This window comes from Ustilago hordei (assembly GCF_900519145.1).
Source record: "Ustilago hordei strain Uho2 genome assembly, contig: UHO2_contig_13, whole genome shotgun sequence".
NCBI lineage: Eukaryota > Fungi > Basidiomycota > Ustilaginomycetes > Ustilaginales > Ustilaginaceae > Ustilago > Ustilago hordei.
Genome location: NW_024545290.1, coordinates 487025 through 513382, shown reverse-complemented (window position 1 = coordinate 513382; position 26358 = coordinate 487025). Strand labels below are relative to the sequence as shown.

At 51.9% G+C, this 26358-nt stretch overlaps 9 protein-coding genes across 9 annotated transcripts; 4 read left to right on the top strand and 5 right to left on the bottom strand.

The window, feature by feature from the left end:
* Positions 1-114: 114 nt before the first annotated feature.
* Positions 115-4464, bottom strand: UHO2_05415 (uncharacterized protein; the record flags this gene model as incomplete). The annotated part of the gene is made up of 1 exon (XM_041560231.1): positions 115-4464. One exon carries the CDS (start codon positions 4462-4464, stop codon positions 115-117), a length of 4350 nt encoding a protein of 1449 aa, XP_041416165.1.
* A 617-nt stretch (positions 4465-5081) lies between these two features.
* Positions 5082-7001, top strand: UHO2_05414 (putative DEAD-box ATP-dependent RNA helicase 35; the record flags this gene model as incomplete). Its single annotated transcript, XM_041560230.1, has 1 exon — positions 5082-7001. The coding sequence occupies one exon, from the start codon at positions 5082-5084 to the stop codon at positions 6999-7001; it is 1920 nt and encodes a 639-aa protein (XP_041416164.1).
* Positions 7002-7429: 428 nt separating this feature from the next.
* UHO2_05413 (putative ubiquitin/ribosomal protein S27a fusion protein) lies at positions 7430-7909 on the bottom strand (the record flags this gene model as incomplete). Its single annotated transcript, XM_041560229.1, has 1 exon — positions 7430-7909. One exon carries the CDS (start codon positions 7907-7909, stop codon positions 7430-7432), a length of 480 nt encoding a protein of 159 aa, XP_041416163.1.
* Positions 7910-8597: 688 nt separating this feature from the next.
* UHO2_05412 (related to conserved hypothetical protein) lies at positions 8598-9500 on the bottom strand (the record flags this gene model as incomplete). Its single annotated transcript, XM_041560228.1, has 1 exon — positions 8598-9500. The coding sequence occupies one exon, from the start codon at positions 9498-9500 to the stop codon at positions 8598-8600; it is 903 nt and encodes a 300-aa protein (XP_041416162.1).
* A 278-nt stretch (positions 9501-9778) lies between these two features.
* Positions 9779-11950, top strand: UHO2_05411 (related to conserved hypothetical protein; the record flags this gene model as incomplete). The annotated part of the gene is made up of 3 exons (XM_041560227.1): positions 9779-10034; positions 10130-10683; positions 10760-11950. 3 exons carry the CDS (start codon positions 9779-9781, stop codon positions 11948-11950), a joined length of 2001 nt encoding a protein of 666 aa, XP_041416161.1.
* A 138-nt stretch (positions 11951-12088) lies between these two features.
* On the bottom strand, positions 12089-13027 carry UHO2_05410 (uncharacterized protein; the record flags this gene model as incomplete). Its single annotated transcript, XM_041560226.1, has 1 exon — positions 12089-13027. The coding sequence occupies one exon, from the start codon at positions 13025-13027 to the stop codon at positions 12089-12091; it is 939 nt and encodes a 312-aa protein (XP_041416160.1).
* Positions 13028-13954: 927 nt separating this feature from the next.
* On the top strand, positions 13955-18274 carry UHO2_05409 (uncharacterized protein; the record flags this gene model as incomplete). Its single annotated transcript, XM_041560225.1, has 1 exon — positions 13955-18274. The coding sequence occupies one exon, from the start codon at positions 13955-13957 to the stop codon at positions 18272-18274; it is 4320 nt and encodes a 1439-aa protein (XP_041416159.1).
* A 1626-nt stretch (positions 18275-19900) lies between these two features.
* Positions 19901-22880, top strand: UHO2_05408 (uncharacterized protein; the record flags this gene model as incomplete). Its single annotated transcript, XM_041560224.1, has 3 exons — positions 19901-19987; positions 20146-20188; positions 20302-22880. The coding sequence occupies 3 exons, from the start codon at positions 19901-19903 to the stop codon at positions 22878-22880; spliced, it is 2709 nt and encodes a 902-aa protein (XP_041416158.1).
* Positions 22881-23409: 529 nt separating this feature from the next.
* On the bottom strand, positions 23410-24639 carry UHO2_05407 (uncharacterized protein; the record flags this gene model as incomplete). Its single annotated transcript, XM_041560223.1, has 1 exon — positions 23410-24639. The coding sequence occupies one exon, from the start codon at positions 24637-24639 to the stop codon at positions 23410-23412; it is 1230 nt and encodes a 409-aa protein (XP_041416157.1).
* Between the last annotated feature and the right edge of the window lie 1719 nt (positions 24640-26358).

Genomic DNA, 26358 nt, shown 5'->3' with positions numbered 1-26358 from the left:
GAATGACAGACGTCACACCTCTTCCTCCTTGGCTGTGTTCGCTGCGATTAAGACTGTGATGGGATAGTAAGGTGATACATGCGCCCTTGTGAGCGAGGCGAGCCAAGAGTGCGACTAGCGGAACATGACATCAGGCAAGGTTCCTTCAGCCGCATACTCATCTGCGCTCCTGTCCACCAACGTTGCTTCCGCAGCGGCATTGATGGGGCTCTCCTCCTTTTCTTCGTAGTTCTTCAACTCAGTACTCTCCAAGAAAACTTCATCCTTCAACAACTCTGTCCAACTATCCATCCTTTTCCTCACACCAGCCCTCACCGCGATAAGCAGTACGATACTCTGCACGACGCCATACACGTTCCTCAGAAGCAACTGCTCCTCCTCGCCACTTGCCACCTTCACCCACCCTTTCTCTGCCAACAAACCTGCCACTCCTATCGGCCCTAACAGCAATACCACCCCCACAGATGCAAGAGGGAGGACGATCCTCGTCCAAGCAACCCTCACTCTTGGCCTGGGATAGAGTCCACCAGCCACAACATAGTTCATTGCGGCGATGAACAAACCGATTGGACCTCGATTTCGATTTGCTGGGTGAGGTCGCCCGAGCAAGTTGACTATGGAGAAGAGTAGACGCATTTCGATGATGCCCAGAGCCCAGATTTGTCCCAGAGCTAGAACGGGAAGTTGGGTGGACTTGTATCGAAAAGGTACGACGACATATTGGTCGATAAGGAGGCCGACGATGAGTGGGACCATTCCAGCTAGACCGACGAGGAGGAAGAAAGCTTTCAACACTCGCTTGACTTTGACCATGAGATGGAGAGCGATGTAGACCGTGGGAGTGGTCCTGTGCATTCGAGCACGCCTGATTCGACGAAGCCACATCTTTCGTGCTCCTTTGACCAGCCTCACCGTCGTCATTAGGAGGGTGAAACCGATGGTGAAGGAGTAGAAATCATGAACCTCCTTCGCTCCTTCCCTGCCCTTGACCATCGCTGCAATCCCACGTCCCAGGGACAGCGGAACGCCAATGCCCAGAATAAACAGCGCAGAATGACTGAGCCACAGCAGCGTCAACACCGCTGCGATCCGGGCACGATAATGCGACGGAAGGTAGATATTGGTATACGTCGGTTTTGGAGTATGCTTCTCAGCATCAGTCTCCTGATTCGTTATCGCCTCAGCCAACTTCTCCGTTACCGCATTCCCCTCGGCATCCAACGGAATAATCAGCGGCCCTGTCGTAATAGCCTTATCATCAGCTGGGACCCTACACAACCCTCCATCTTCCACCCATTCCCCCTCTCCCGCAGCCTCCCTCTTCACCCCAAAATCAACCATCCTACCCCACGCATCCTTCACCCCTTGCACGCATCCCGCGCCCCTCCTCACTTTCCTCTCATCCAAATATTCCCCCCCTACCAAGTAACTACTCAACCTGAACCCCCTAGCCATCGTCTCCCACCATACATCCATCACCTTCTCCGCCGTCTTCTCCGGATCCATCTTACCGGTCAACCAAGGCACCACAAAATGTGCAATCAACAAATCCACCGGAACCTCCACGCCAACACCCCACGGCTTCCATCTCAAGGGTAGCCAACGTAACCCTCCCAACAGATACCTCATCGCATACGTGTTGACTCCAATCGAAGCAACCAGGGTCGCAGAATACATAACCGCGGAAGCAGCAATCTTCCTAAGCTGAGTCCAACTCTTCTTGTCCAAAATCTCCTTGATCGGGTGGAAACTTGGATCGTTCGGATCTCTGATCCAACACAACACCCCCGGCCTCAACACCCTTCTTGTCGCGGAAACGTACTGGGCAAAGACGAACATATAAATCGTCCCGCCCATCCATCTTGTAAATGCAAAACTCAACGGTGCGGTCCTAACCTTTTCCGGCCAACCCAAAACACTAGCCTCGGCGAGAAACGGCAGGGTGCAGATATCAAAGAGCAATCCGCAACCCAGCGGGAAGATGACAAGTTCAATAAAGATGAAGCTGAGAGCTTTAAGTATGAGCACGTGCTGATCGATGTATAGCTTCAAAGCGGATTCTTGGGCCATAGCTCGTTGGAGGTCGGGTTTCGAGAAGTGTTGGTGGATGAATAGGATGAGGAGCCAGTAAAAATGGCCGAAGGCGACGCAGAAGATTCGGTCGGTGGTGGTTGTGCCGTTGCGATGAGCGTCGAGACGGGCAAAGGAATCGATGATACTATCGAGAATGCGGTGAAGTGTACCTTGGAAGCCGGCGGAGAGAGCAATGTCGAATGAGTCGGAGACTGATTTCCAATGCGAAGAGGTAGTCACGCTGGCTGGAAGGAGTCGAACGAGCATTGCTGCTGTAGCGCTACCTCTCGTGGCTGAGGCAGCTTGCTCTGCGATCACCTGCCTTGCATTCTTCGCCACCAACATCGAGGGTAGCACTTTCTGCAACCACCCATTCGCACCAGCGGTGGCAGCCTGTACGACCGCAACCTCACCCTGACTCTGCATACCAACCAAACCAGCAATCCTCGGCCAGACCTTATTCGCACCCACCGCAATCACCCTATCAAACAGCGGATCCGTCACATACCTCAACAGCTTAACCGGCATCGCCAATACCCTCACCAACCCGAGCCCTGACCCAAGCGCCCTGCCAACAACGTAGGGCGCCATGACAAACGCCAACATGACAAACCCGCAAAGGAAGATCATAAGGAAAAGATTCTGTACGATGCCAAAGATGGGGCCGCGCATGCCGATGGCTTCGAGGATCCCATCCATTTCTTCAGCCAGACCGACTTCTGCGTCTGGGTCGTCTGGGTTGTCTGGGTCAGCTGCAGCGTTGGCGGCAACGCCGGCAGCGTTAATTTCGATGATATCGTCGTGGTCGTCGTCGTGGTCTGCAGCGATGTGGGCGATTGGTGGAGGGAAAACTGCGGCGGCGGCTGCGCGAAGGGCCATGTCGTCACGCGGAGCAGCGTCCGCTTCGGGGTCGGACTCGTCTTCCCATGCGTCTTGGTCGTCTGCGATTTCAGCAGCGGCTGCGTTGGCCTGGGAAGGGGCAGGATTGTCGACTTCGGGAGCGGGTTGTGCTACTGATAGTGGCTGGTCAGCGCCAGTGGTGTCTGTTGTTTGTGCATCTTGAACTGCATTGGACGTCGATGCACTCGGCTCTGCAGGCGTAGATGAGCTTGATTCTTCCATTTTTGCTGTATCCTTAGCATCTGTCAATTCAAAATGCGATGCATCAGAATCTGCTTGTGCCTGCCTGTCATCTTGGTCCGTATCCTGAATACCATTCGACTGTTCCGACCAACCAAGCGTCTCTGGCACATTCGCTTGCGCAGACCAAGATTGCTGGGCTGGCGAGCTGCTCCTCTCTGCACTGGGTTCAGCAAGAACCGTCTCGGCACTATCATGATCCCCTCTACTCCACCCGCTTGCCGGCGCTAAAGCTAACTCCTCCTCAGTCTTATCAGCCTGCTCTTCACTAGCCGCACTCGCAAGCATCTGCTCCAAGCGCCGTATCCGCGCATGTCTAGCTTGTTCCCTCTGCATCTCCGGATCTAACTGCAACTCCGGCCGTTCATCTGCCTCTGGTTCTTGCTCTTGGTTTCCGCGCACCTGCTGCTGTGTCGCCATCTGCTGCTCAGCCTGTGCTCTCGGCAGGAAATCCTCCAACTGTACACGTTCATGATTGAGATCCTCCATCATCTGTTCTCTCGGATCGCGTGGTTGAGCCACAGCTAGCGGTACTGGTGCCGGTTGGACAGCAGCGCCAACATCAAAGTTCTGCGGAATATTCTGCAGGATCCACTCCCTCAGCAAGAAAGCTCCTACGAAGAAAAGGACGATATGACAAGTTAAAACCTGACCTTGAAAACAGTCGTTCGCCAACTTTTGCACAAAAGCCGGCACCGCACTTTTTGCAGCCTCCATGTTGATCGGACTATTGCCCACTGCACCTGCACCACTCCGTGTTCTTCCAACGTTGCCCTCTCTCTCCGCTACTGGCTTCGAGGCATTAGAGGCGATCGCACCTGCAGAGGCATTAGGCGGCGGAGCAGCCATCTCAAACGGAGGCTCTCCCATCCAAGTAACAACATCAATCGCCCAGAACATGAAGCGCCACACGTTGACATTGATCCATGGCAACAGCCCTAACCAAGTGAAGGCCAGAAGCAATCCTCTCGCTACCAGCTGACTAGCCTGGACCGATCGAATTAGTAGCCGCCGCAGGTAGAGATATCGAGGGAGGTTGCCATCGGCGGGCATATCTTTGCGATACTTTTTGTGGAAGATGAAAGGATGCTTGCAAAGCTCGCAATACTTTTTGCGCGAATGTTGAAGCCATTCTAGAAGACAGTCTTGATGACAGTATCGGATGGAACCGGTACATTTGCACGGGTAGTAGAGGGGAGAGTTGGGTTCAGGTCCTGAGCGACAGATTCGGCATGCGTCTTCGTCTTGCATTTTGAGCGAGGGGTTATGGGGGGTTGCAGCATGGAATTGGTGCGAGGTGTTGTAAGTCCGAGATTCAGGCTTTGCTGTGGTTCGAAAGGGAAGTGCAAGTCGACTTGATGAGAGGTGAAAAGGTGTCAGACTATGGTTGGGGGTGTTTTGCGGAAAGGTGGGTGCGCGGGGATTTGGGCCACTTTTACGCCACTACTGATTGAGCCCTGTTTCGCTTGAGAGCGAGTGTAGAAAGGCAGAGTGGTGCGGACTGCGTACAAAGCGGTGATGGTGAATGCTGATGATGGTGAATGCTGATGATGGTGATTGCTGATGATGGTAGTTGAAGCTGATCTCGTCGTTCTTGTCATTCACGCACAGCACAGTCGCACAAAGCCAGAAAAAAGTGTTGATCTCGAGTTGGAAATCGGGTTAAATCGGGGATCTAATCGGGGATCTAATCGGGAGTTGGAAAGAAATCGGGTCCGATCTTCTCTCTCTCTCTCTCCCCACTAAGCTTTTCTTTTCTCGGAACTCGGCTTGGACGTTGCGTTTGCTTGTCTTTGTGTGGAGCTCAGCCTTGGCTCCCTTGGCAACACATGATCGTCAACGATTTGGTCAACGATTTGCGGCTCAAGATGGCACCAACAGCTTCCACGTCGCAGCCTTCGAGCGGGAGAGGCTCCTCCATGTCAGCCGTCCAGGCACTCAAGCGTCGCAGAGCGCTTCAACAGGCTCAAGACGATCGTCCACACTACAGCTATTCCGATGACCAAGACCAAGATGCTCCCTCCACCTCGTCCTCTTTCTCCTTTGTCCCGCTCAAACAGCGCCGACTACTGCAACTGCAACACGTCCAGTCTCGTGCTCGGGGCTCTTCCGCAAACATGTCCCACAACGAGCCTGAAGAGGAGGATCCGCAACCGCAAGACGATACCCCTCAACGACCACAACGCTCGCTCCTCGACGAAGCACGAATACTCCGCGAAAAGCAACTGGCGGAACAGGGAGAGAAAACACAAGCGGAGGTGGAAGCCGAAGAAGAACGTAGAATCCTAGAAGCCCATGCAGCACGTCGCAAGCTAGCTTCCGATCTCGAACTCGCTAAAGGTATCCAATATACCGAACCGCTCACCACCTCCTGGCGTCCACCCTCGTATATCCGATCTCGAACAGACGAGGAGAACGAAAAGTTGCGGGAGAAAAATCATATCCTCACAGACGGACTCGACATTCCTGCCGTGATCACCAACTTTAGAGACATGAAGGTTCCTGGGTGCGTCATAAACTATCTCAAGGAACAGAAGAAAATCATCAAACCATCCCCCATCCAAATGCAGGGTTTACCTACAGCTTTCTCAGGAAGAGATATGATCGGGATCGCGTTCACCGGCTCAGGTAAGACGCTAGCTTTCTCATTGCCGATAGTCATGTTTGCAGCAGAAGAAGAACAACGACTCGCCTTCACCCGTGGTGAGGGTCCAGTAGGGATGATCGTATGTCCTTCTCGAGAGTTGGCTCGACAGACGTACGAATCGATCAAAGCTCTAGCCGAAGCAGTGGAGCATGGTGGATATCCGCAGATAGGCGTCCTCTTGTGCATTGGCGGGATAAGTATGGCTGAACAACATCACACAATGTCTAAAGGGTTCCATATTGTTGTTGCCACCCCAGGGAGACTGCAGGATATGTTAAGCAAGAACAAGTTCACTTTGGACTGTTGCAAGTATCTCTGCTTGGACGAAGCGGATAGGATGATCGACATGGGTTTCGAAGAGGATGTAAGGAATATTATGGGATTCTTCAAACAACAGAGACAGACGTTGTTGTTTTCAGCTACCATGCCAAAGAAGATTCAAGACTTCGCCGAACAGTCGCTTATCAAGCCGGTTATCGTCAACGTTGGTCGTGCAGGTGCTGCTTCACTCGACATCATTCAGGAGGTGGAATACGTCAAACAAGAAGCTAAAATGGTCTACCTCCTCGAATGTCTTCAAAAAACAGCTCCACCCGTGATCATCTTCAGCGATAACAAAAACGAAGTCGACGATATCCAACATTATCTCCTCCTCAAAGGTGTCGAAGCGGTTGCCATCCACGGATCGAAAAGCCAAGATGAGAGAGAATACGCAATTCGAGCGTTCAAATCAGGTCAAAAGGACGTAATGGTAGCCTCGGGAGTAGCGAGTAAAGGTTTGGACTTTAACGAAATCCAACACGTCATCAACTACACCATGCCTAAGGAGATCGAGGACTATGTCCACCAGATCGGACGTACGGGAAGGAGTGGCAAAACAGGCATAGCGACGACCTTTGTAAATGCGAATACGCAAGAACAGACACTGTTGGATTTGAAATATCTACTCCTCGAGGCCAAACAAAGGATTCCGCCATTCTTAGCAGCCATTCAAGATCCGAGAGCAGGGGCTGACGGTAAGTTAACCAGTTGTCCAGTTTGTGGTGGTTTGGGTCATAGCATTAGGGATTGTCCCAAACTCGAGGATAATCAGAGAAGACAGACGGCTGCCTTTAGTAGGGGCGATGATGGTGGCTACTAGTCAGCAAGAACCTCCGTGTTTGATATGCTGCCACTCGCTCCTGCACTTGCAACGCAGTGCAAAGCTTTGTATCATCATGTCTTTGTATCGCTACGCAAAGGCAATGCTCACGACCGTCATGACCTCACCAAGACTATCCGAATGTCTGTGCGATCGACTAAACTTGACCAAGACAAAAGAGCACGAAGAAAAGACAGACAGATAACACGAACGATAAGAATATATACCACGCAGGACGACAATTTGTGCATTTCGATTAGACAATACGTGCAACAACAAAGCTGACAGACATCAGGCATTGCCATTGCTCGCAAGTCTAAGGGACGATCAAAATGAGATCAAAAGGTCGTCATCGACCTGAGACATGGCAAGGGTGAGGGTGGGTGGGTGGGTGGTGCATGCGCTATGCGCTAGCGCAGTACATGCGTTTAAGCAGCGGGAGGCTTGGTGCCCTCCTCGAACATGAAAGTGAGCTTGCACTTTCCGCAGTACTGACGGTTCTTGTGCCACGACATGAAGATGCCGGCACCGCACTCAGGCGAAGGGCACTCCCTACGAAGGCGTTTGATGTTGCCATCACCGTCGACCTTGTAGTACTTGAGGATGGACATCTTGACCTTCTTGCGCTTGTGAGGGATACGCTTAGGGGTGGTGTAAACCTTCTTCTTCCTCTTCTTGGCACCACCACGAAGGCGGAGGACGAGGTGAAGGGTAGACTCCTTCTGGATGTTGTAGTCCGAAAGGGTGCGACCATCTTCGAGCTGCTTACCAGCAAAGATGAGACGCTGCTGATCAGGGGGAATTCCTTCCTTGTCCTGGATCTTGGCCTTGACGTTGTCGATGGTGTCCGAAGACTCGACCTCGAGGGTGATCGTCTTACCCGTGAGGGTTTTAACAAAGATCTGCATCTTGACTGACGATTTTGCTAACCAGTATAAGTGGTGTCCTCTGTTAGTGTCGGCGTGGGAGATGGATGGAGATGGTGGCAGGGGTCAGCATTTGCTGGTCCGAGATAGGAGGAAAGCTAGAAGCAGCGTGCGGTCATCCACCGCAGAGCTTTCGACTGCTACGCATTTGGGGAGGCTGATATGCTGGTGGAGATCATTGATGCTAGTTGGATCTGTGGGTCAGGATACTTACTGCTTGAAACCGTGAGGAGAAGAAGGAAGGAAGGAAGGAACACCGAGCGCCACTCTTCTATCCTCTCCCGCTCTTCCTGCTGACTGTCGAGGCTCAGGAAAAAAACTTTTGCTCCTGACACTGCTCTTACGCCTGCTGAATGCCCGAAAAACTGCGCATTTCGAAAAACTGCGAAAATCGAATCCATATCACGTGCCATCCCCCCCTCTTCTGCCGTACGAGAACCTGGCGGTAATAAAATCGCCTCCACGAGTGTACAGTCAGCAAAGGTCTAACAGCTCCTCCGCCCGTCTTGGCAAGAAACATCAACATGCTGTTGTGATTGCAGTAGGAATACAGTGTGTATGCGAGCAAGTGCTAAGCTAGGTTGAGTTGCGGGTCTATTCTTTCGATACTTGTGCGGATGGCACTGACGAACAGTATCGACGTGAAGAAGGAGCAAGGCCGCTTGGCCAACTAGTTAAGGTCAAGGTCAAAAGCATCCTCGTCATCCACCTCCTCCCTCTGCTCTTCTCTCAAATGCGAATAGCTGGTTGCAAAGTCGGCACCCAGCATCGCCTCGCTTTGATCCTCCACCATCTCCACTTCCCCTGCTGCTGGCTGCTCAGCCATCGGCGCACCCTCCAACATCTCACTACTATTCAAAATCCCTTGCCTCATCATCGCATCCGAAGGGAAGGGCATTTCTTGAGGCATACTAGGTATCGCTGGATCATAATACGCTGCTGCCCTCTTCGCATACTGATTGTAATCTGCTCCTAAACTTATCGCCTTCTCCTCTCCCCCTTCCCCTTCCTCTTCCTCTCTCTTCCCCACACCCTCCGATCTCGCAGCTGCTACCTGAGGAAGCTTATACCCCGGGGGAGCACTAGTATACTTGGCCAACCTTTGCGCATACGCTAACAGTGTTGAATGTCCAATAGGCCTCTTTTCCGCACGCTCCATCCAAGCTACCTCTTCCTGAGACATGCGTGAGATCTCCGAAAGTTCAGAATGGATCTTGCTGAGTTCTAGTATAGCTTGCCGTGTTTCTCGATCTCGTTTCTTTGCTTGTGCTTCAAGTCGTTCTATCCGTGCTTGGTTGAGTGCGTGTTGACGAGCGAGCTCGATGCGGGATGAGAAGAGTTGATCCACTTCCGAGAGTGCGGTCAGGATGGAGGTGATGTTGGTCACTCTCCAGGTTTTGTCTGAGTGAGGCTCTGATATTGTCCGAGCTTTTTGCAGGGAGGAGGGATTTTCAATGGCCGAGAACAGTTGTTTGGTGAGATCCGAATATGCGCTGAGCGTGGAGAGGACGAGTGCGGAGGTGGTGGATTCTGATTTTGATGTTGATGCGCCGGCTGAAGTTGCCGATGGCATCATGTATACAAGCTTTCAGCACTCCTGGAGATGCCAGTGAGGAGGACTTGAGGAGGACAGTAGGAGCCAAGTAAGCATGGTGCGTGCACCAAGAAAACATTCCCGCCGCCGCTTTTTTTTTATTTTTTTGACACCCGAGTTCCGAAATCCGAGTTCCGGGTACCGTGTTCCGACTCCCTTTCCCACCACACCTAACTCGACACCTTGGTTACCCCCTACACCAATCTCTTTCACTCTTTTGATCAGCACAAAAAGCACAGCGCTGTGCCCCATCCACAATGCCACCACCACCACCGAACCAAGCTGGTACCTTTCGGGGCGCCTCCCTCTATTCCGGAATCTTTGACCAGCAAGATCCTCCTCCACAAGAAAACAAATCAGCATCCCCATCACAACAAGCCGGTCCCTCCATCACCACCGAATTCAGCGCTCCCAGCTCAAGACCAGACTCAGCTACAAGCGACTCCAAGTCAACAGGTACACTTCCAACAAGCACCCGCGCTTCCTTCCTCCCTACCTCTCTGGTGCTATGCGGTGGGTCAAGGTTGCTCTAAAGATGTGAACAAATCAATGCTCACTTCCTCCTTATTTCTTTCCCAAACTCGATCTTGTCCATACACGCCTTCAAGGGGGAGTAGGCTGGTCAGCAGCACTCCGCTTCGCACCACGAAAAGCAGCTACGAATGCAAAGGCAAAGACGAGACGCAATGCTGCGTTTGTAGCGTCTTTTACAGCTCCAACTGTTTCCGAGGCAGTGGAGAATGTGCCTAAGGGCGCGTTGAGTCGGGCACCTGGTGTAGCGCCAAAACCACCATCGTCCGATGAAAAAGGGAAGAGCTCCGAGACGATTCCAGATATCAAGGAAGGAAGTGAAAGGGGCGTAGGAAAGGTGGACACTTCCCACCTCAACCTAACAGCCCTTGCCCTCCCGACGACGGAAAATGACGATACACAACTTGCAGCGCAGCTGGCAAAGTATCCTGTGCTCGAAGCTCCTCCATTCCTATTACCGCCGGAGCAGGTTGAGAGGGAGAAGATGCTCATGCGTCAATACAATGCTCCTGCTGGGCGGGGGTGGAATGAAGGAGATGACGAAGGAGGGAAATGGGAGGAGGATGGGGAGGAACAAGATGTGAATGGATTCCTTGCTACAAACGCTGGTAGGAAGGCTGCTAGACGAAAGGTAAGCTCCCACTTTTCCGCCTTTTCTTTGGTGTGGAGCATGCACTGATCTCGTCACTTGATTGCGATACCTACAGCAGCGGAAAAGAAAACGAGGCTCACCACCACCCGGTCCGAACATGAACTCCGAATATGATCCACGCATTCCGAACGACTATATCGCATACAAAACCATGTTGTTTGAGAGAAGAAAGGCTGAGTTGGAGCATCAAATCTGGGTTCGCGAGCTGGAAGAACATGGTGAGGAAGAAGGACGGGATGAAGAAGAACAAGAGAAGGAGGAGCGGAGCGTTGGCGGAATTCCACCTCCGCCACCTCAGGCAGCACCCATAGCGGTAGCGAAACAACCTTCATCAGGGCAAGAAGCATACGCTCACCGCCTAGCAATGTCGAACCCCATCCCGACGCAGCCGCAGACAGGGGAAGAAGCGTATCAACAAAGGCTAGCGATGAGTGGGGAAGAGGCGTATCAACGGCGTGTTGCTTTATCTCAGCAACAGCACCCTCAAGCGTCGCACCCTCAAGCGTCACAAGGTATTCCAACAGGACCCGAAGCAGGGCCACCTGGTCCACCACCGGGAGCAGCACCAGAACCCCGCTCTGCCTCACCAACGCAGCTTGACGTAGCGGCGAGACAAACAGCAGCAGCAGCAATCGCAGCCCGTTTAGTCCAGTCGCAAACTCGCTCTTTCCCCTCCAACCGCATTGCAATCTGCACATCATCGGCAGGGAAAGATGACACCCGGTCATTCGCAGAACGATACATGACATCCCAAGGCTACATTCCAGGTCAAGGCATCGGTGCAGCCGGCAACAAAGGTATCACAACCCCCCTCACCGTCTCACAAAACCTCTCCTCTTCCCAAAAAGGCTCGATCATCCACCCGGACCAAAAAACTCAACAGCAAGAAGAACTATCCAAATTCGGCGTTCCATCACGCATCATCGTCCTGCTCAACATGATCACACTCTCCGATCTGCAGCGTGAGGAGGAGAGAGAGGAGTTGATAGAAGATATTGCTGCTGAGTGTGGTAAGTATGGCATTGTTAAACGCATCCTTCCTTTTCAGTTGGGCGGTGCGGAAGGGGGGCAGGAAGGCCAAGTGCGTATGTTTGTAGAGTTCTCAGGTGAAGCAGCAGGTTGGAAAGCAGTTCGAGGTCTTGATGGACGATGGTTCGAAGGTCGACAAGTGAGAGCGTTTTATTATCACGAAGAGGCTTTCCTTCAGCAACAGTACGACTTGTTGTTATCGCGACCTCATACATAGCTTTGGTGTTATGGAAGATGGATGTCTTTTCCTTTTTTTCTTTTTTTTTTCTTTTTCATTGCGATTGTTATGCTTGTGTTTCGTTTTGTGTACACACCTTCGAGGATGCAGCCTTTGGTTGAGGATAGTGTTAGGGGATTAGGGCTTTGGAACGCGCAAAGTCTTAGACACCATCGCTGCAGCCCATCCAAGCCACAAGAAGGCCAACCAGTGTCCCTGGATCTTGGCTATACTTTGACCCCACTGCAAGGCACTCTTTGCCCGCATACCAGGAACCAACTGTAAGACCTTTGCCAATTGACTACTGAAATCAATCGTAAACATACCAAGCGGAACACCACGAGCGGAGAAAGTATGAGGCAGATACTCGCTGAGCGAACCGGTAAAGGTGAGACCGTTGCCGGAAATGTATCCTCTCTCCTTGGCAAGTGCAATCGGAAGACCTCCTGGTTCAATCCTTCCAGTCAACAAGCAAACAGCCATACCAGCGACCAACACTAGCGAAGAAGGAATGGGAAGACCCTCGAAATACCTCGCCTTTCCAGCAGCATCATGTGGAATAGTGGCGGCGGTGACATTAAACCTAGCCAACCTTGCAACACCGGCACAAACAAAGAGTGTCAAGAAAAAACTATCCAATGAACCCCTCAAACCCAAGGCATAAGCAGCAAATGCAGGAGCAGCACCAAAACTCAACGAATCGGCCAAACTGTCCAATTCCTGCCCTAGCATACTGCTACTCTTTCTCCACCGGGCCACTTTGCCATCCAACAGGTCGAAGATTGCTCCGAAAAGCGGGAACCACAGTGCCAACCAAGCATGTTTCGGATCGGAAGTAATCAAGTACCTCGCAGAAGCGAAAAGCGATTGAGCACCGCAAAAAGCGTTCATCAGGGTGAATGCATCAGCGAGATGAAAGTTGCGGACTAGGGAGAAATGGCCATCGGTTTCGACAAACTTGAGCAACTCGCTGGATGTGTGGTCTGCAGCATCTTTGACCGAATCGACTGCCTTGTTCTTGCGTTGGCGAACCGAGGGAGAGGAAGAGAAGGAGGAGGAGGAGATGTTTTTCGTCATCTTGGCTTGTAGGCTGGTGGGTGCGAGAGAGCAAGAGAGTGCAGAGGTGGGAAGCGACTGCTGATGTGGGTGAGGGTGTGATGAGAGAGGGTGCAGTTGTTGAAGGCAGGTTGATGGTGGTTGAATCGACAAGAATGGGATCTGTAGTTGCTGAGGTGGTGCCAGGCATCTAAGATCCTTGGTCTTCTTGGATCGGATGTGTGTTCAAAGACAAATCGTATCCTCTTGATGGATGTGAGACGACGACGATGATGATGATGATGATGATGATGGTGGTGGCGAGGAGAGAAGAGAAGGAGGAGATCGTTGCAAGAACTTTCGCTGAAAAGGAATAATATGACGCAAATTGGCAACACGCTTGTCATTGTTATTATTCACTGCTTCGTTTAAAATGGAAAATGTTAGTTTTGGTGGTCGAACATTGTTGGAGGTCGCAAAAACTGTCTGAGAAGCTTCAGCGCCATTGATTGAGAACGATCGGCGATAGTCAGAGCCACAGTACCGCTGCTATTTAGGGCAGATCGGCTCTGTCCGATCGCCGATCAGATCTATTTGGCCCGATCCCTTTTGTATCCGCTTACGTCATTCAACATCATCATATTGGATCGCCATGTTCAGTATTGACACCCTCGTCCCAACAGCGATAGGAAATGCTTGCTTCTCTCTCCCTTTTCATCTTCCATAGACACCTGCAAAACTCGCCACCATCGCTACTCACCTTGGTCGTGGAATAGCATCAAGGTCGAATCATTGCGAACCAAGAGCGCGCCATCACTTCTCACCACCACTGCGCCGTCTACCGCGACGACGACAAAGCAATGCGCCTCGACTCTGAACCAACTTGCAACGAATACACTCCCGAACACACTGGTTCGCACTGATACACCCCCTCACACGGCATTGCTGTAGGCGCCAGCTCCTCCCAACATGGCCGACTGGAGCGAGCATGCCCATTATGCCAATCCAAATGGGCCTATGGGCCTGCCCCCAGCCGTAACGGCACTCGCATTCGACCCATACAGCGAACTTCTCTGGCAGGGCACATCCTTCGGCATCCTTTCCTCGCTCTACTCTCCACAGCTTTCCCGCTATACTTCTTATCCAGCACACGGTCTACCCACCCGCCCATCACCAACCAAAGCCATCCTAGCAGACGAACGTCACATCTACTCGATCGCTGACAATGGTATCAAGTGCTCTCAGCGTCGTGGTCTTGCGAAATGGACAACGCTAACCCAAGACATGGGCGCTGATGCGATCAACTTGGCCTCCATGTGTGCTTCTCCACTAGCTGCTTCCTCCGATATCATTGCTGCCGCTTTGTCACAGTCGGCAGCCAACACGGGCGAGATCGATAATGACAACGATCTCATCCTCACAGTCAACAACAGCACCGGCGCTCTAGTCCGAAGTGTAGCCTCAGAGGCTCCAATCCTCCACGTTCGCAAGAGCGGCCGCTACCTCTGCGCTGCCACTGTCAACGGTCATATTCAGCTCCGCGATCCTCGCTCCCTCAAAGTCGAGCACAGACTTCACGCCCATCCTGGTGGTCTCGTCGATGTCCAGGCTGATAGCCACATCCTCTACTCGGTCGGTTGGACCGTTCGTCAAGGCCATCCTGTTCCAGAACCACTCATCAAGGTCCACGATCTTCGTAGTATGCGTGCGCTGGTACCCATCCCCTTCGCAGCTCCTGGTGGGCCCTCATTGCTTGCCATCCACCCGAAACTGTCATCCACCGTCATCGTTTCAGCACCACAGGGTCAATTCCAGATCGTCGACATTGCATCTCCAGGCGAAGGCCGATTCTTCTACACCAACGCCACCTCCTTCACCACTTCTCTTGCCATCTCCCCCTCCGCAGACTACATTGCTTTCGGTGAAGCTGACGGCAGCGTTCGACTTTGGAGCAGCTCATCCGACACCTCTAACCTTCGCTTCAACACCTTCAATTCCTCCTCGCTCGAGTTTCCTGACATCGCAGAACCAACGCCCTTCGTCAATTGGTCAACCGAAACTCCGCTCTCCTCAATTGGCATGCCCCACTACAACGAGAAGCTCATGTCCTATTTCGACTACGATCAGTACCTTTCCGAGGCTTCGCCACTTTTCAATCCCCCATCAAAGATCGACCCTGCTGTGTTGAGCAACCTCAAGACGGTCGACTATCTGGGTTATGCCAGCCTGCCACCGCATTTGAGGGGCAAGAGGAACGTCGTATCTGGTAAAGGACCGGGTGGCATTCGTGCAAGTGCATTGCACAGGCCAGAGGATAGAAAGAAGATCGGCATTCCACTCTTCCGCAGTGAGAAGGAGAAGGAGCAGAGTAAGAAAGCTGCCGCTGCAGGTATTACCCCGGCGGATAAGAAGAAGAAGAAAGCAGAGAAGAAGAGAGCCGTGGCTGGATCAGATAGTCTCTCCACTTCGACGGATTCCAGGCCAGAACGAGAAGCTGCTTCGGACAGCAGACCAGCATCACGCGCCGCAACCGCAACAGCTCGCTCAAAGTTGGCGCAGTCCAAACAAGATAGCCCGACTGAACAAGGCCGAGATGAAGCTGCAGACAATGACGCGCATGCACAACAGGACTTTGACGAGGAGACCACCGACGACAGTGATGCATCCGACCAAGAGGAAGGGCAGGAAGACGTCGAGACAGCCGAACTCATGCTCTCCAAAGGTCAAATGCCTTCCTACTATCGACTCAAGACCATTCAGTATTCGCGTTTTGGTGTCGAAGACTTTGACTTTGACTTTTACAACAAGACCCAGTACAGTGGTCTCGAGACGCACATCCAGAACTCCTACGCCAATTCGTATTTGCAAGCTCTTCATTACCTGCCCCCCTTCAGAGAGACGGCAAAGGCGCATATCCTGCAAAACTGCCCGCGAGAGAATTGTCTGCTTTGCGAAGCAGGTTTCTTGTTCCGCATGCTCGAAGACGCAAAGGGTGCCAACTGTCAGGCGTCCAACTTCTTGCGTGCATTCGGAAACAGTCACAAGGCCGCCAGTCTCGGGTTGATGGACAGAGAGGATAGCCTGACGAATGTCTCAAGTGCAAGTGGAACAGGAAAGAACGACATTGTTTACAGTCAACTTGCACAGACCCTCAATCGCTTCGTCTTGGACTGCACGGCCGACGAGTCTCAAGGTTTGCAGGCTGACTTTGCCGGTGGATTGGATGTCACACCGACCCGTGCATCATCAGCTGGTGCTCCACCCGGTCTCGGCCCTCCGTCCAGCAACAACCGCGGAGGACCAGCCGGACGTAGACTGCCCGGTGATCCAACTTCGCCAACATCTGCACTACCACCGAGCGAGTCGACCGTTCCATCAGGCGCATCATCTGCAGTCGCCAAGCTCTTCGCTCTCAACACGGTCACCAAGACGGTCTGCATACATTGCGGACGCGAATCGAACCGCAACAGCCCTTTGCTCTCTGTCGACCTCATTTACCCTCCTCGACCCATCTCGAACGAGCCTGCGCCGCCATGCGATTTTGCTTCGGTGCTGCGTGCATCGCTCGTTCGCGAGGTGCAGAACAGGGCGCCATGTCGCGCATGTCAGTTTACAGCCATGTTCCGCACTCGTCGTGTAATGCCTTCCCCGTCCGAGTTGCCCAGGCTTCTGTCAGTCAACGCGGCCATTCAGGCTCCCGAGCATCTGCACTACTGGTTGGACGACAATCAGAAGGGTAAGAGCAAGGCGACTCCCATGGCACCTGGTCGTGGACAGGTACCAGTGCAGCAACAACAGCAACCATATGGAAAGATGCCATACATGGGCATGCTCGGCAACAACAACAACAACAACCGTCGAGGCGGAGCCAACTCTGCCTTGCCTACAGGCTCGCGCGATTCTGCGAGTGAAGGCAGACGCAGCTACCTCCCACCACGCATCGCAATTGGTGTGTATGGCGACGATGTGCGCGTGCTTGCCATCTACACACAAGCAGATGTCGAAAGAGCCAAGGCAACACTCGGTGATCAGCCAGCGATCTACAAATTGCGATCGATGGTAGCGCAGATCTCAGTCGACAAAGAGCAGCCGCATCTTTGCGCCCTTGTTCGTGTTCCCGAAGCCGAGCCTTGCTCTACTCAGCTCAGCGCTGATGGTGGTGCTGGTGCGACGACCCCACGCATGGCCAACGCAGTGGCAGGTGCTGCCGGATCGACCAGCAAGAAGAGTAAGCAAGCCAAAGCAAGTCAGCTAGGACCCTGGTACTTGTTCAACGACTTCTTGGTGCGCAACATCTCGGAATCGGAAGCGCTCAGTTTCCCGAATAGCTGGAAGATCCCCTCAGTCCTCATGTTCGAACGCGAAGATCTACCTCCTCTTCCCATCGCCGAGCTTCGACAAGGTCGAACTTGCATCGACCCGACCATCTTGTGTCGTGACTTTAACATTGCAATCCATCGCGATCCGAAGAGAATTCGTCACAGCTTGCTGGAAGAAAGCGAGCTACCAGGCCCCGGAACATTGGTCGCGATCGATGCCGAATTCGTCGCACTGAACCAGGAAGAACTGGAGATCCGCTCAGATGGTACGCGGTCAGTCATTAGACCAACCAAGCTCTCTTTAGCCCGAGTATCCGTAGTTCGAGGGCAGGGAGAAAAGCAAGGAGAAGCCTTTATCGACGATCACATCTACACTCCCGATACCGTTGTCGACTATCTCACTAAATTCTCCGGCATCCTGCCTGGCGACCTCGACCCCAAAACATCACGACACACCGTCGTCCCTCTGAAATCGGCCTACAAAAAGCTCCGGCTACTCGTCGATCGGGGATGCATATTCATCGGTCATGGACTCAAAAAAGATTTCCGTATCATCAACATCTTGGTGCCCCCCTCTCAAGTCATTGATACCGTCGATCTCTACCACTCGGCCAACCACGCACGACGGTTAAGTTTACGATTCTTATCTTGGTTCTTGCTGAAAATCGACATTCAATCGGGTGCAAGCGCAAATAACCAGATCACAGCAAAGCAGGAACAACAGGCTTCCCAAGCTTCAACACCAGGGAGAGAGGGAAAGAGTGCGATGCACAAAGTATCGCAGTCTGCTTCGGGTGCAGGTTCGGTAGCCGTGGAAGGTGGACACGATTCCATAGAGGATGCGCTGGCAGCATTGAGACTGTTCAGGATGTACGAGATGTTTAAGGCGGCTGATAGATTAGAGGATGTGTTGGAGGATATTTATCAAGTGGGTAGGAGGTTGAATTGGAAGCCTCCTAATGCGGCTTAGTGTGATCCTTTCCAGTCCTAGTCGGAAGGCGCTTAGTCTCATGAAATGCAATGCAATCTAGAGCGAATCTTTCGAGATCAGCCCGATTCAGTGTATGTGTCGCATCCTGTGAGAAGAACGAGGCGATAGATCAGGAGCAGTTGTTTCGGTCTGTTTGTGCTTCTAATCCTGCGGCTTCGGTTACAGCTCGGAGCTGGCGGCATCAGTTGGCCAAGACAGGCCAGCAAAACCGAGTCCGGGGTTTGGACATGAGCGAGCCGTCTTCTTCCCACTACCAGCCGACCATTCAAGCAGGCTTTAGGCAGTTTAGGCGCTAAAATCGGAGGGGATCCAGTACAACGTAGCTGTGAAGACAGATACAGGCACTACAACTTGGATGCCGTAAGTATGCACAGCATGGCTGATTGAGATAAGTTAGTGCGTTAAGTTGCAATCCGTTGCCGAGTCAAGAACCGCGCCAAACAGCGGCTCTCTATGCGCTCGTACCCATGCTACAGATGACGAGGTCGAAGGCTCGGTAGAATGCTTTGAGGAGGCTTAGCAAGCATCTTGCTGTTCGTCTTACATCTCCTTTTGTACCTTGAAGCAAGATCACTCCTGGATGCATCTCGGTTATACATCGGCCGTCTTTGTTTGCTATTCTATTCTCTGCCCTGGGCATACCAAGTGGCTTAGCATTCATAGTCAGCATTCGCAAGAATCCCACTTTTCACGCCGATTCAGGTGAACGATTGGGCACCTAGAAAGGCTACCCATCGTAGCGCTACTTGGACCGCATTGCAAAGCGTTCAGTGGCCGAGGGTGCGGAAAGGAATCGGGATGCTCTTGTAAAGCATTCGCACATCTTTCCGCTCTTGGGCATAGTGACCCCAATCAAGTGGGTCGCCAGACAAAGCATTCGAGTGGCAGTCCAACTCAGACCTCGTTGCGAGTACCAAGCTCTCTTCCACATCTACCTTGTTCAATCAAGCGTGTATGCTCACGGAAGCCCTTTCCTTTGCCCATTCCATCTCTCCCAGGACAACTCGGATCATAACCATCACTTGCATCATTACGATTACAACCTCATCGAGAGGGTGCGCAGTAAGCCTCTGTCGACTCGCCTCGGAAACGTTACATCGGCCTCGAACTCGACTCCACCACTGCCGAGCGAAGCATTACATCGCACTCTCTCCCTCAAGATACCGGCGCTCGAAGAAAGCGAAAGCTTGGCCTCTCTCAAGGTTGGCGTGGCGAGTATTGTTTCCCACGCCCCGACCCCGAAGTGATTCAACAGAGGTCAGGAGACGAGGCCAAGCCCACATGCCTTTCAAACTGCTTCATTTCATCTGGTATCGATACTGTATTGCGAATCAAGTCGGACAAACGCCATTGGTTGGGCAACACACAAGCTCAGCGCAGAAGTCTCGCTCGCATCGCACCCATGTCGATACGCCGATACGCCATTCCAGCTTTGCACTTTGATAGGCATAGGCACAGTGGATCCATAGCTGCCACATCACTTCTGCGAGAGACCTTTTGCTTTCCAATCGTCTTTCCTTGCAGTCTCTCTCAATGCAGACTGCCTGAGTCCACTCTCGTATTGTTCTGATCATTGGAGACACCTCGAGAACAATACAAATCACGATGCCACCTGCCTCTTCCGTCGGGAGCAGTAGACGCAAGCACGGTCAGCCGACCGTCTGTCTTGAGTGCTACCTTCGAAAAGTCAAGGTAAGCTTTGACGCCATTGCTGCCGATTCTTCCACTGGAATCTTCACACTCACAGCCTCTAAATCCTCTCTCTTCTCTCCTCTCTTCTCACATGATCGCACACCTGACAGTGCGATCGCAAAAGACCATGCTCGACTTGTATTCGCAGGTGCACTCAGCATCTTTGCAAGACTTTCAACACCAGCCAGCTCGATCCTCAGAGTAAGTTGCCACCTACAACGCCATGGGCCTGTCATCGTCCTTGTATCAGTGACTGATCATGCATTCTCCACTTCACCCACACTGTCTCCATGCGTCGCATTTGGCCACGCCAGCTCTGCAAAAGAAGCAAGCAAGGCGATCGCTAGCCGAAATTAATGCGCTCCTCCATGAATCTAGCAGCGACGGTCACGGTGACGATGCAGATCCTCAACAACCATCTATGTACCATCAGCAGCCTGAGCATCCCATGATGGCTTTCATCAATCTTATGCTCAAGGATCTCAACGTGCAGGATGATCCGCAACTCGACAGCCAAGCGTCCTCCGATACTGCCTCTTCCAGTGCTGGATCTCCCACCACGTCCTATTCAGCGGTGGCACGCTATATGGAGAGCGGCTGCCTCACCAAGATGGTTGACTTCTGCCAAATTTTGCCCGACTGGTCTCAGCTCCAGGCACTCCTTCAGCACTATCTTTGGCATGTAGACTGGAAGCTCCTCATCACCAACCAAGACCTTCTCGAGGCGCAAACGAAGGATCTATGGGACAGGGTCATTCTCCCTTCACAGAGCTTTGAGGCTCGCGTGGCTGCCAGCAGTTCGAGCGCTGGCATCGCAATCCAACAAGGTGATCTTTCACGCCTTGCTTTGCTGGCCAGTGTCATTGGCGAAACGATAGAGACTCTTTCTCCCGATACCATCGTCGCACTGTTTCCCATCACCTTGCAACTCTTTGCCAACGAGCTCATCAAGCTGGGCGTTGACTCCAGCCCGCGAGTCAAGGCACTTTCACTCATCACTCATCACATTCACGCCCTCATCGATGAATGTGTGCGCCTCGATGAAATGACCATCGAACTTGTCCAGGCGAACCTCTCTAGCTTCTCCCTTTGGTCCAATCAAGGCCTTCACGGAGCTGGTTCGGCGGAGTTGCCGCGCTGGAACGTTACCATCCGAGCTGCCCAGGCATGCAAGCTCTTCGAGGACCCTAGCAGCAACACTTCCTTCTCACTCGTTGAATTAGACCATCGACGAAGGCTCGCCTGGCTCGTGTATGGTTACGACCATGCTTTTGCTATTGGCGCTAACACCAAGCCGCTCATCGTGGACTCGCAATTCAGTGTCGACCAGCCTAGCGATGCTCCTCCCTGGTCCTCAAGTGGGGTACCACCAGATGCATCTCTTGCCTTCCTCGAGGTGCAGGGTGGCAAGATCGCTCAGCTTGTCTCGAGCACCCTATGCTACGGTCCACCTCTGCATCGTAAAGCTATGGAAACCGACAAACAGATCACAGACACTCTGTCCCAGGTACATGCATCCTACAACTGGGACAAGCCTGATCTCTCGTTCGACTCGATCGACCCATTCAGGGCTCAACGCAGATGCTGGGTTCAACTCACAACAGCATGGCAGAGAGAATCACTCCACCGCCAATTCTTCTTTCCCAACGGACGCATCACAAATGCGGAACTAGCTACAAGCCGACACATTGCTACGAACAGTGCTCTTCGCTCCATCGCTGCGGTCCGAGAGCTACGCAAGATGCAGAACCGTTTCTCTGACCGCATGGGCTCCGCATGGTGGTATCAGTACTTTACAGAACCCTGCATGACACTCGCCACCGCTGCACTCCTCTTAATCCGCAGCAAAGGTCAAGGCGTCCCAGGTCTGTCCGATCAATGGAATTGCTGGCCCAGAGTGATGCACTACACCCAGATCATTGACGAATGTCTACAGGATGTCCAAGCTTCGATCAGTGAACCATCGTTATGCCTTTCCACCTTGCTAACCTTTGGTACAGGCTGCATTCGGTTGATTCAGCAGCTGAGAAGGGCTGTACAGACTAGCCTCGAGGCTCTCGTCAAGTGGCAGTCAGGTAGCGATGCCCTGAAAAGCCTCAGTATCGATCAAGACATCCTGTCATTGCTTCATCCACGTTCGCGTGATGGGAGCTCTGGATCGCAGTTCGCGAAGCTGACCGTCGATAGCACAAGCGGAGGTGGTGGCAGCAGTGGTGGTAGTTACAAACCGACAAAACAGGGCCTCAAACGTGGTGGTGAGGCTACACAGCCATCAACATCCAGCCGCAGCAGAAAGAGCATCGATCAATTCTCACTTGCTTCTCTTGATGCGTCGGCCAAGCTGACCGTACCTGCTGATTCGCTATCAGTGTCTCCTCGCCCATCCGCAGAGATGTCTGCGCAGACCGGTGAGATTCTTCCTACGACGGTACCTCCTAGAATGGTGACAGCGTCTTCTTTCAGCGCTGCAGGAGCCGGACGATTGAAGAACATGCACAGCATAGCGTCCGTCTCACCACAGCACAGTTCACCCGATACATCCATATCCGCCCTGTCTTCCGGCACACTCAGCCTTACCCTCGGACCTCAACGGGGCTTTCCTGGCTGCACGAGTCAAGGAATGAACAATCCAAGTACCGCCGGCCCTTTTCTGCTTTCCGAGCGACAACAGCAGAATCAGCTTCAGCAAGTGCCTCTTAATGTAGCAGCACCATACTACACTTTAAATCCTCCGTCTATTCCGGAGCCACAACAGCTTGTGTCGACAGTGCCGTCTGCTCTACCAGGCTTGTACTCGAGCGAAAGCATCCAGAGAGCTAATATGGAACAAGGCATCTCTCAATGCTTCGACTCTGTTCAGATGAAAATGGTAGAGCCGTCTCCAGCTCGGTAGGCGTCTAGGAAACACACGGAGCGATTGTCGCCAGAAGTTTGCAAACATCAGGTCATAGCAGTAAAAGGCAACAAGTCATGCGGTTCTGCTTGCGTACGACTACCATTACCGCGGACCATGTGGAAAGTCAGCGATGAGCACCACAAATAACTCGCCTCGAAAACTCATGCATCGCATCCCGCATGGATGAATAGCCTCGCACTTTTCCCTCAGCTTAGCACACTCAGCAAGATCCAAGCATCTCTAAAACGTACATCACTCAGCACTGAACTGTTTTGTCGTCTACAACGATTCATGAAACGTGGTAGCTTTCAGAAGGTCGCATATGCATGCTTTTCACCCAGATACGAATTTGCACTCGATCTTGTGCACACAATCGTCAGAAAGGAAGTGTGATGAGGTTCAGGTTGTTGGAAATAAGTAAAGAGTATCGACCAACTGTACGGGATCCCTGCTTTGCTAACATTACAGAATAGAGTGTAACTTTGAAGGGTATCTTGTAGCGAGAGCTTCACATGGATCGATATGGTCAAAAGTGGATAGAAGGAAATACCAACCTCGGCACCTTTCGTAGCTCTGCATCGTCTTTAGCTACCGCCCATAAATATCCATCGAGATCAACTTCGTTCATGTGGGCCAACCATTGGAATTCACCGGCCTTCTCTTTGGCCAACTCGTTCGCCCTTTCAACGATGACTTGACCGATATGCAGAGTTGCTGCACGAATAGCGTATGTCTCGTCAATGCTCAACTTTGGACCATCGACGTTCTTTTCTGAAGTATTCAACTTTGAGCGTGGGAGATCTGCGTTGCAGTGAGCCTTAGCCAGCCATTCGAACAACGTTTGCATCTTAGCCGCCGGTTGGCAAGGGGTGGTGAACAAGTTGAACCAGACGCACAAAGTTGGTAGAACATTATCCACGAACATTGGCAAGGTCTTGTAGGTATTCGGTACCGCCCAATCCTGCTTTCCTCCAAAGCGAAGATGTAGCGAGTGTAAGAGGAAAAAGATTCGCTTGAAGAGAAAGACCTGTTTGCCTCCTTCAAGAGTATGTGTATCCCTAAACTCTGCAAAGGTTGTTGAGATCTCTTTGACCAAGTAGTCTGTCGCTTCTACATCCTTCAGCTCCTTCTCTTTCGTCGCTTTGAGCAGCGAGACTACATACGCACCGATGCTTGGTTGGTCTATCTCGAGCAACTTGTTCCCCACATTTACCAAGGTAGAATGAATAAGCTGAACACAATCCAACATCTGCCCGCCTCGAAGACCTACAGTTACCCCTGGTAGTGTATCATGCTGTTTCTCCTCATGAATGCTAACGCCCAAGAGTTCGACTACTTTGGCCTCTGTTAAGCCTGCCATCCCCTTGGCTGTGAGTGCAGGAGAGCCAACGATTCGATCCTCTGCTCCATCACCAGAGCCGGAGATGTACAATGCGATCATGAATCGGACCATGTTCTGATAGGCTCCAATGCCGGTCGTGCGGTGAAAAGCAGCACGGTAACCAGAGAAAGCATTGAGTAGGGCAAGAATGGAAAGGAAGTTGACCTCTGCTGTGGGAGTGGGGAAACGGAGTGGGAAGGATAGACCGTGTTGCGTTCGGAGCCGGTTGTATGTGGGACCATCGAGGGTTGTGAGGAAGGCGTCGATGGCGGAGAGGTTCGGAATGAGGTTGAGCGCGGTTGCTGCCTGGCGACAGGACTGGCGAGTAGATTTGACGTAGTGGTCATCCGCTGGGAGCGGAGCAGTAGTCGACATGTTGATTGTAAGAAGGAAAGGTGTGGAGCATTGGTCTTCTGCCGTGTTGAACTAGTTGAGGATTCTTGCTTTGTAATCATGTGTTGTTATTATTATTTCTACAGATGCTCTGCTACACAGGTACATATATATGACTCAGCATGACCTCTAGATATGCTGCCCTCCCCCCCTCACATTGTTCATGTACTCATTGCATTCTCCTGGTTGTGTCCTTATGCTTGGCTCCTGAATTGTCATGGCAACTGATGTGCATAACACATGCATGCCATTCATTAGCAGTCCTTGCTTCCTCATGCACCTCAGGCAAATTACTTCCCTCAACTGCCTCCCTCAGCAGCAAGGCAGGTGACTGCTGAGCTGTTGCACATTGTAGGGCCATTAGTCCTAACCCCTTTCATGTCTGCTGTAGTATATCCCTTCCAACTGGTTTGGTGAAGACATCTGCCAAGTTCTCTGCTGTGTTAATGTACTTGATTTTCACTTTCCCATCCTGTACATTGTCTCTAATGAAATGGTACTTGGTATCAATGTGTTTCAACTTCCAATGCTGTGCAGGGTCTTTGCTTACCTGGATGGTACCTGTGTTGTCTGAGAAGATAGTGGGGGTGCCAGTGTCAAACCTGATGGCCCTGAAGAGATGTTTGAAAAACAGTATCTCTCAGGCCACTTCCATTGCAGCTATGAATTCAGCTTCTACTGCCGATAGGGCGATGCAGCACTGCAATGCAGATTTCCACACCACTAGGTTTCCATGTACAAATACTGCTGATCCAGATGAGCTTTTCCATTGTGCTGTGGCATTGCTTGCCCAGTTCACATTGCTATGTGCCATTAGGAAATCTTGTTGTTTGTTGCTCCCATACTGCAAGTGGGTGTCTTGTGTGTGGTCCAGATATTGGAGCACCTTTTGTGCCACATGGTAGTGTTCCTTTGATGGCTGTGTCATATATTGTGCGAGGACTCCTACAGCTTGACTGATGTCAGGGCATGTTCTGTTTGAGAGCCATAGAAGCTTGCTGACAATCTGTGGGTACTCCTTTCTTTCTGCAATGCTTGCCATTGTTTTTGGGACTGGAATATCCTGAAGTGGTACACTAGATTTCCTCTGACAGTTGACCAAATGCTCATCCAGCAGTTGCTTAACATAGCTGGTCTGTTCTAGATCCATGGTTTTGGCCTGTCTATCCCTGGAGATCTTGATGCCTAAGAAATGTGACATGTCACTGCCCTCTTCCATCTTCCACCTTTTCCCTATCTCCTCCTTAATACATTTGACTGTCTCTAGTTTTGGGGCTATGATCAGTGTATCATCGACATAGATGATCACAATTGCAAAGTCATTGCCTTTCCCTCTATTGTAAATGCATGGCACACAGTCAAGCCTGTTGAAGTGCAAACATTGGAGGAACTTATCAAATTCTATATTCCATTCCCATCCAGATTGCTTAAGGCCATACAACCCTTTTACAACTTGGTAGGCTTTCCCATCTGGCACCTTGGCACCCTTGGGAGGCTTCATATATATGGTGTGCTTGAGTGTGGAGTTTAGGTATGCCATCATGATATCAAGCTGGTGGACTTCCCAATCACACTCTACTGCCAGGGACAGTAGGGCCCTTATTGCACTGAGCAGTGCCACTGGTGCAAAGGTCTCTTTGAAGTCAATACCCTCTCACTGGGTAAATCCTCAAGCAATGAGTCTTGCCTTGTGCCTGACAG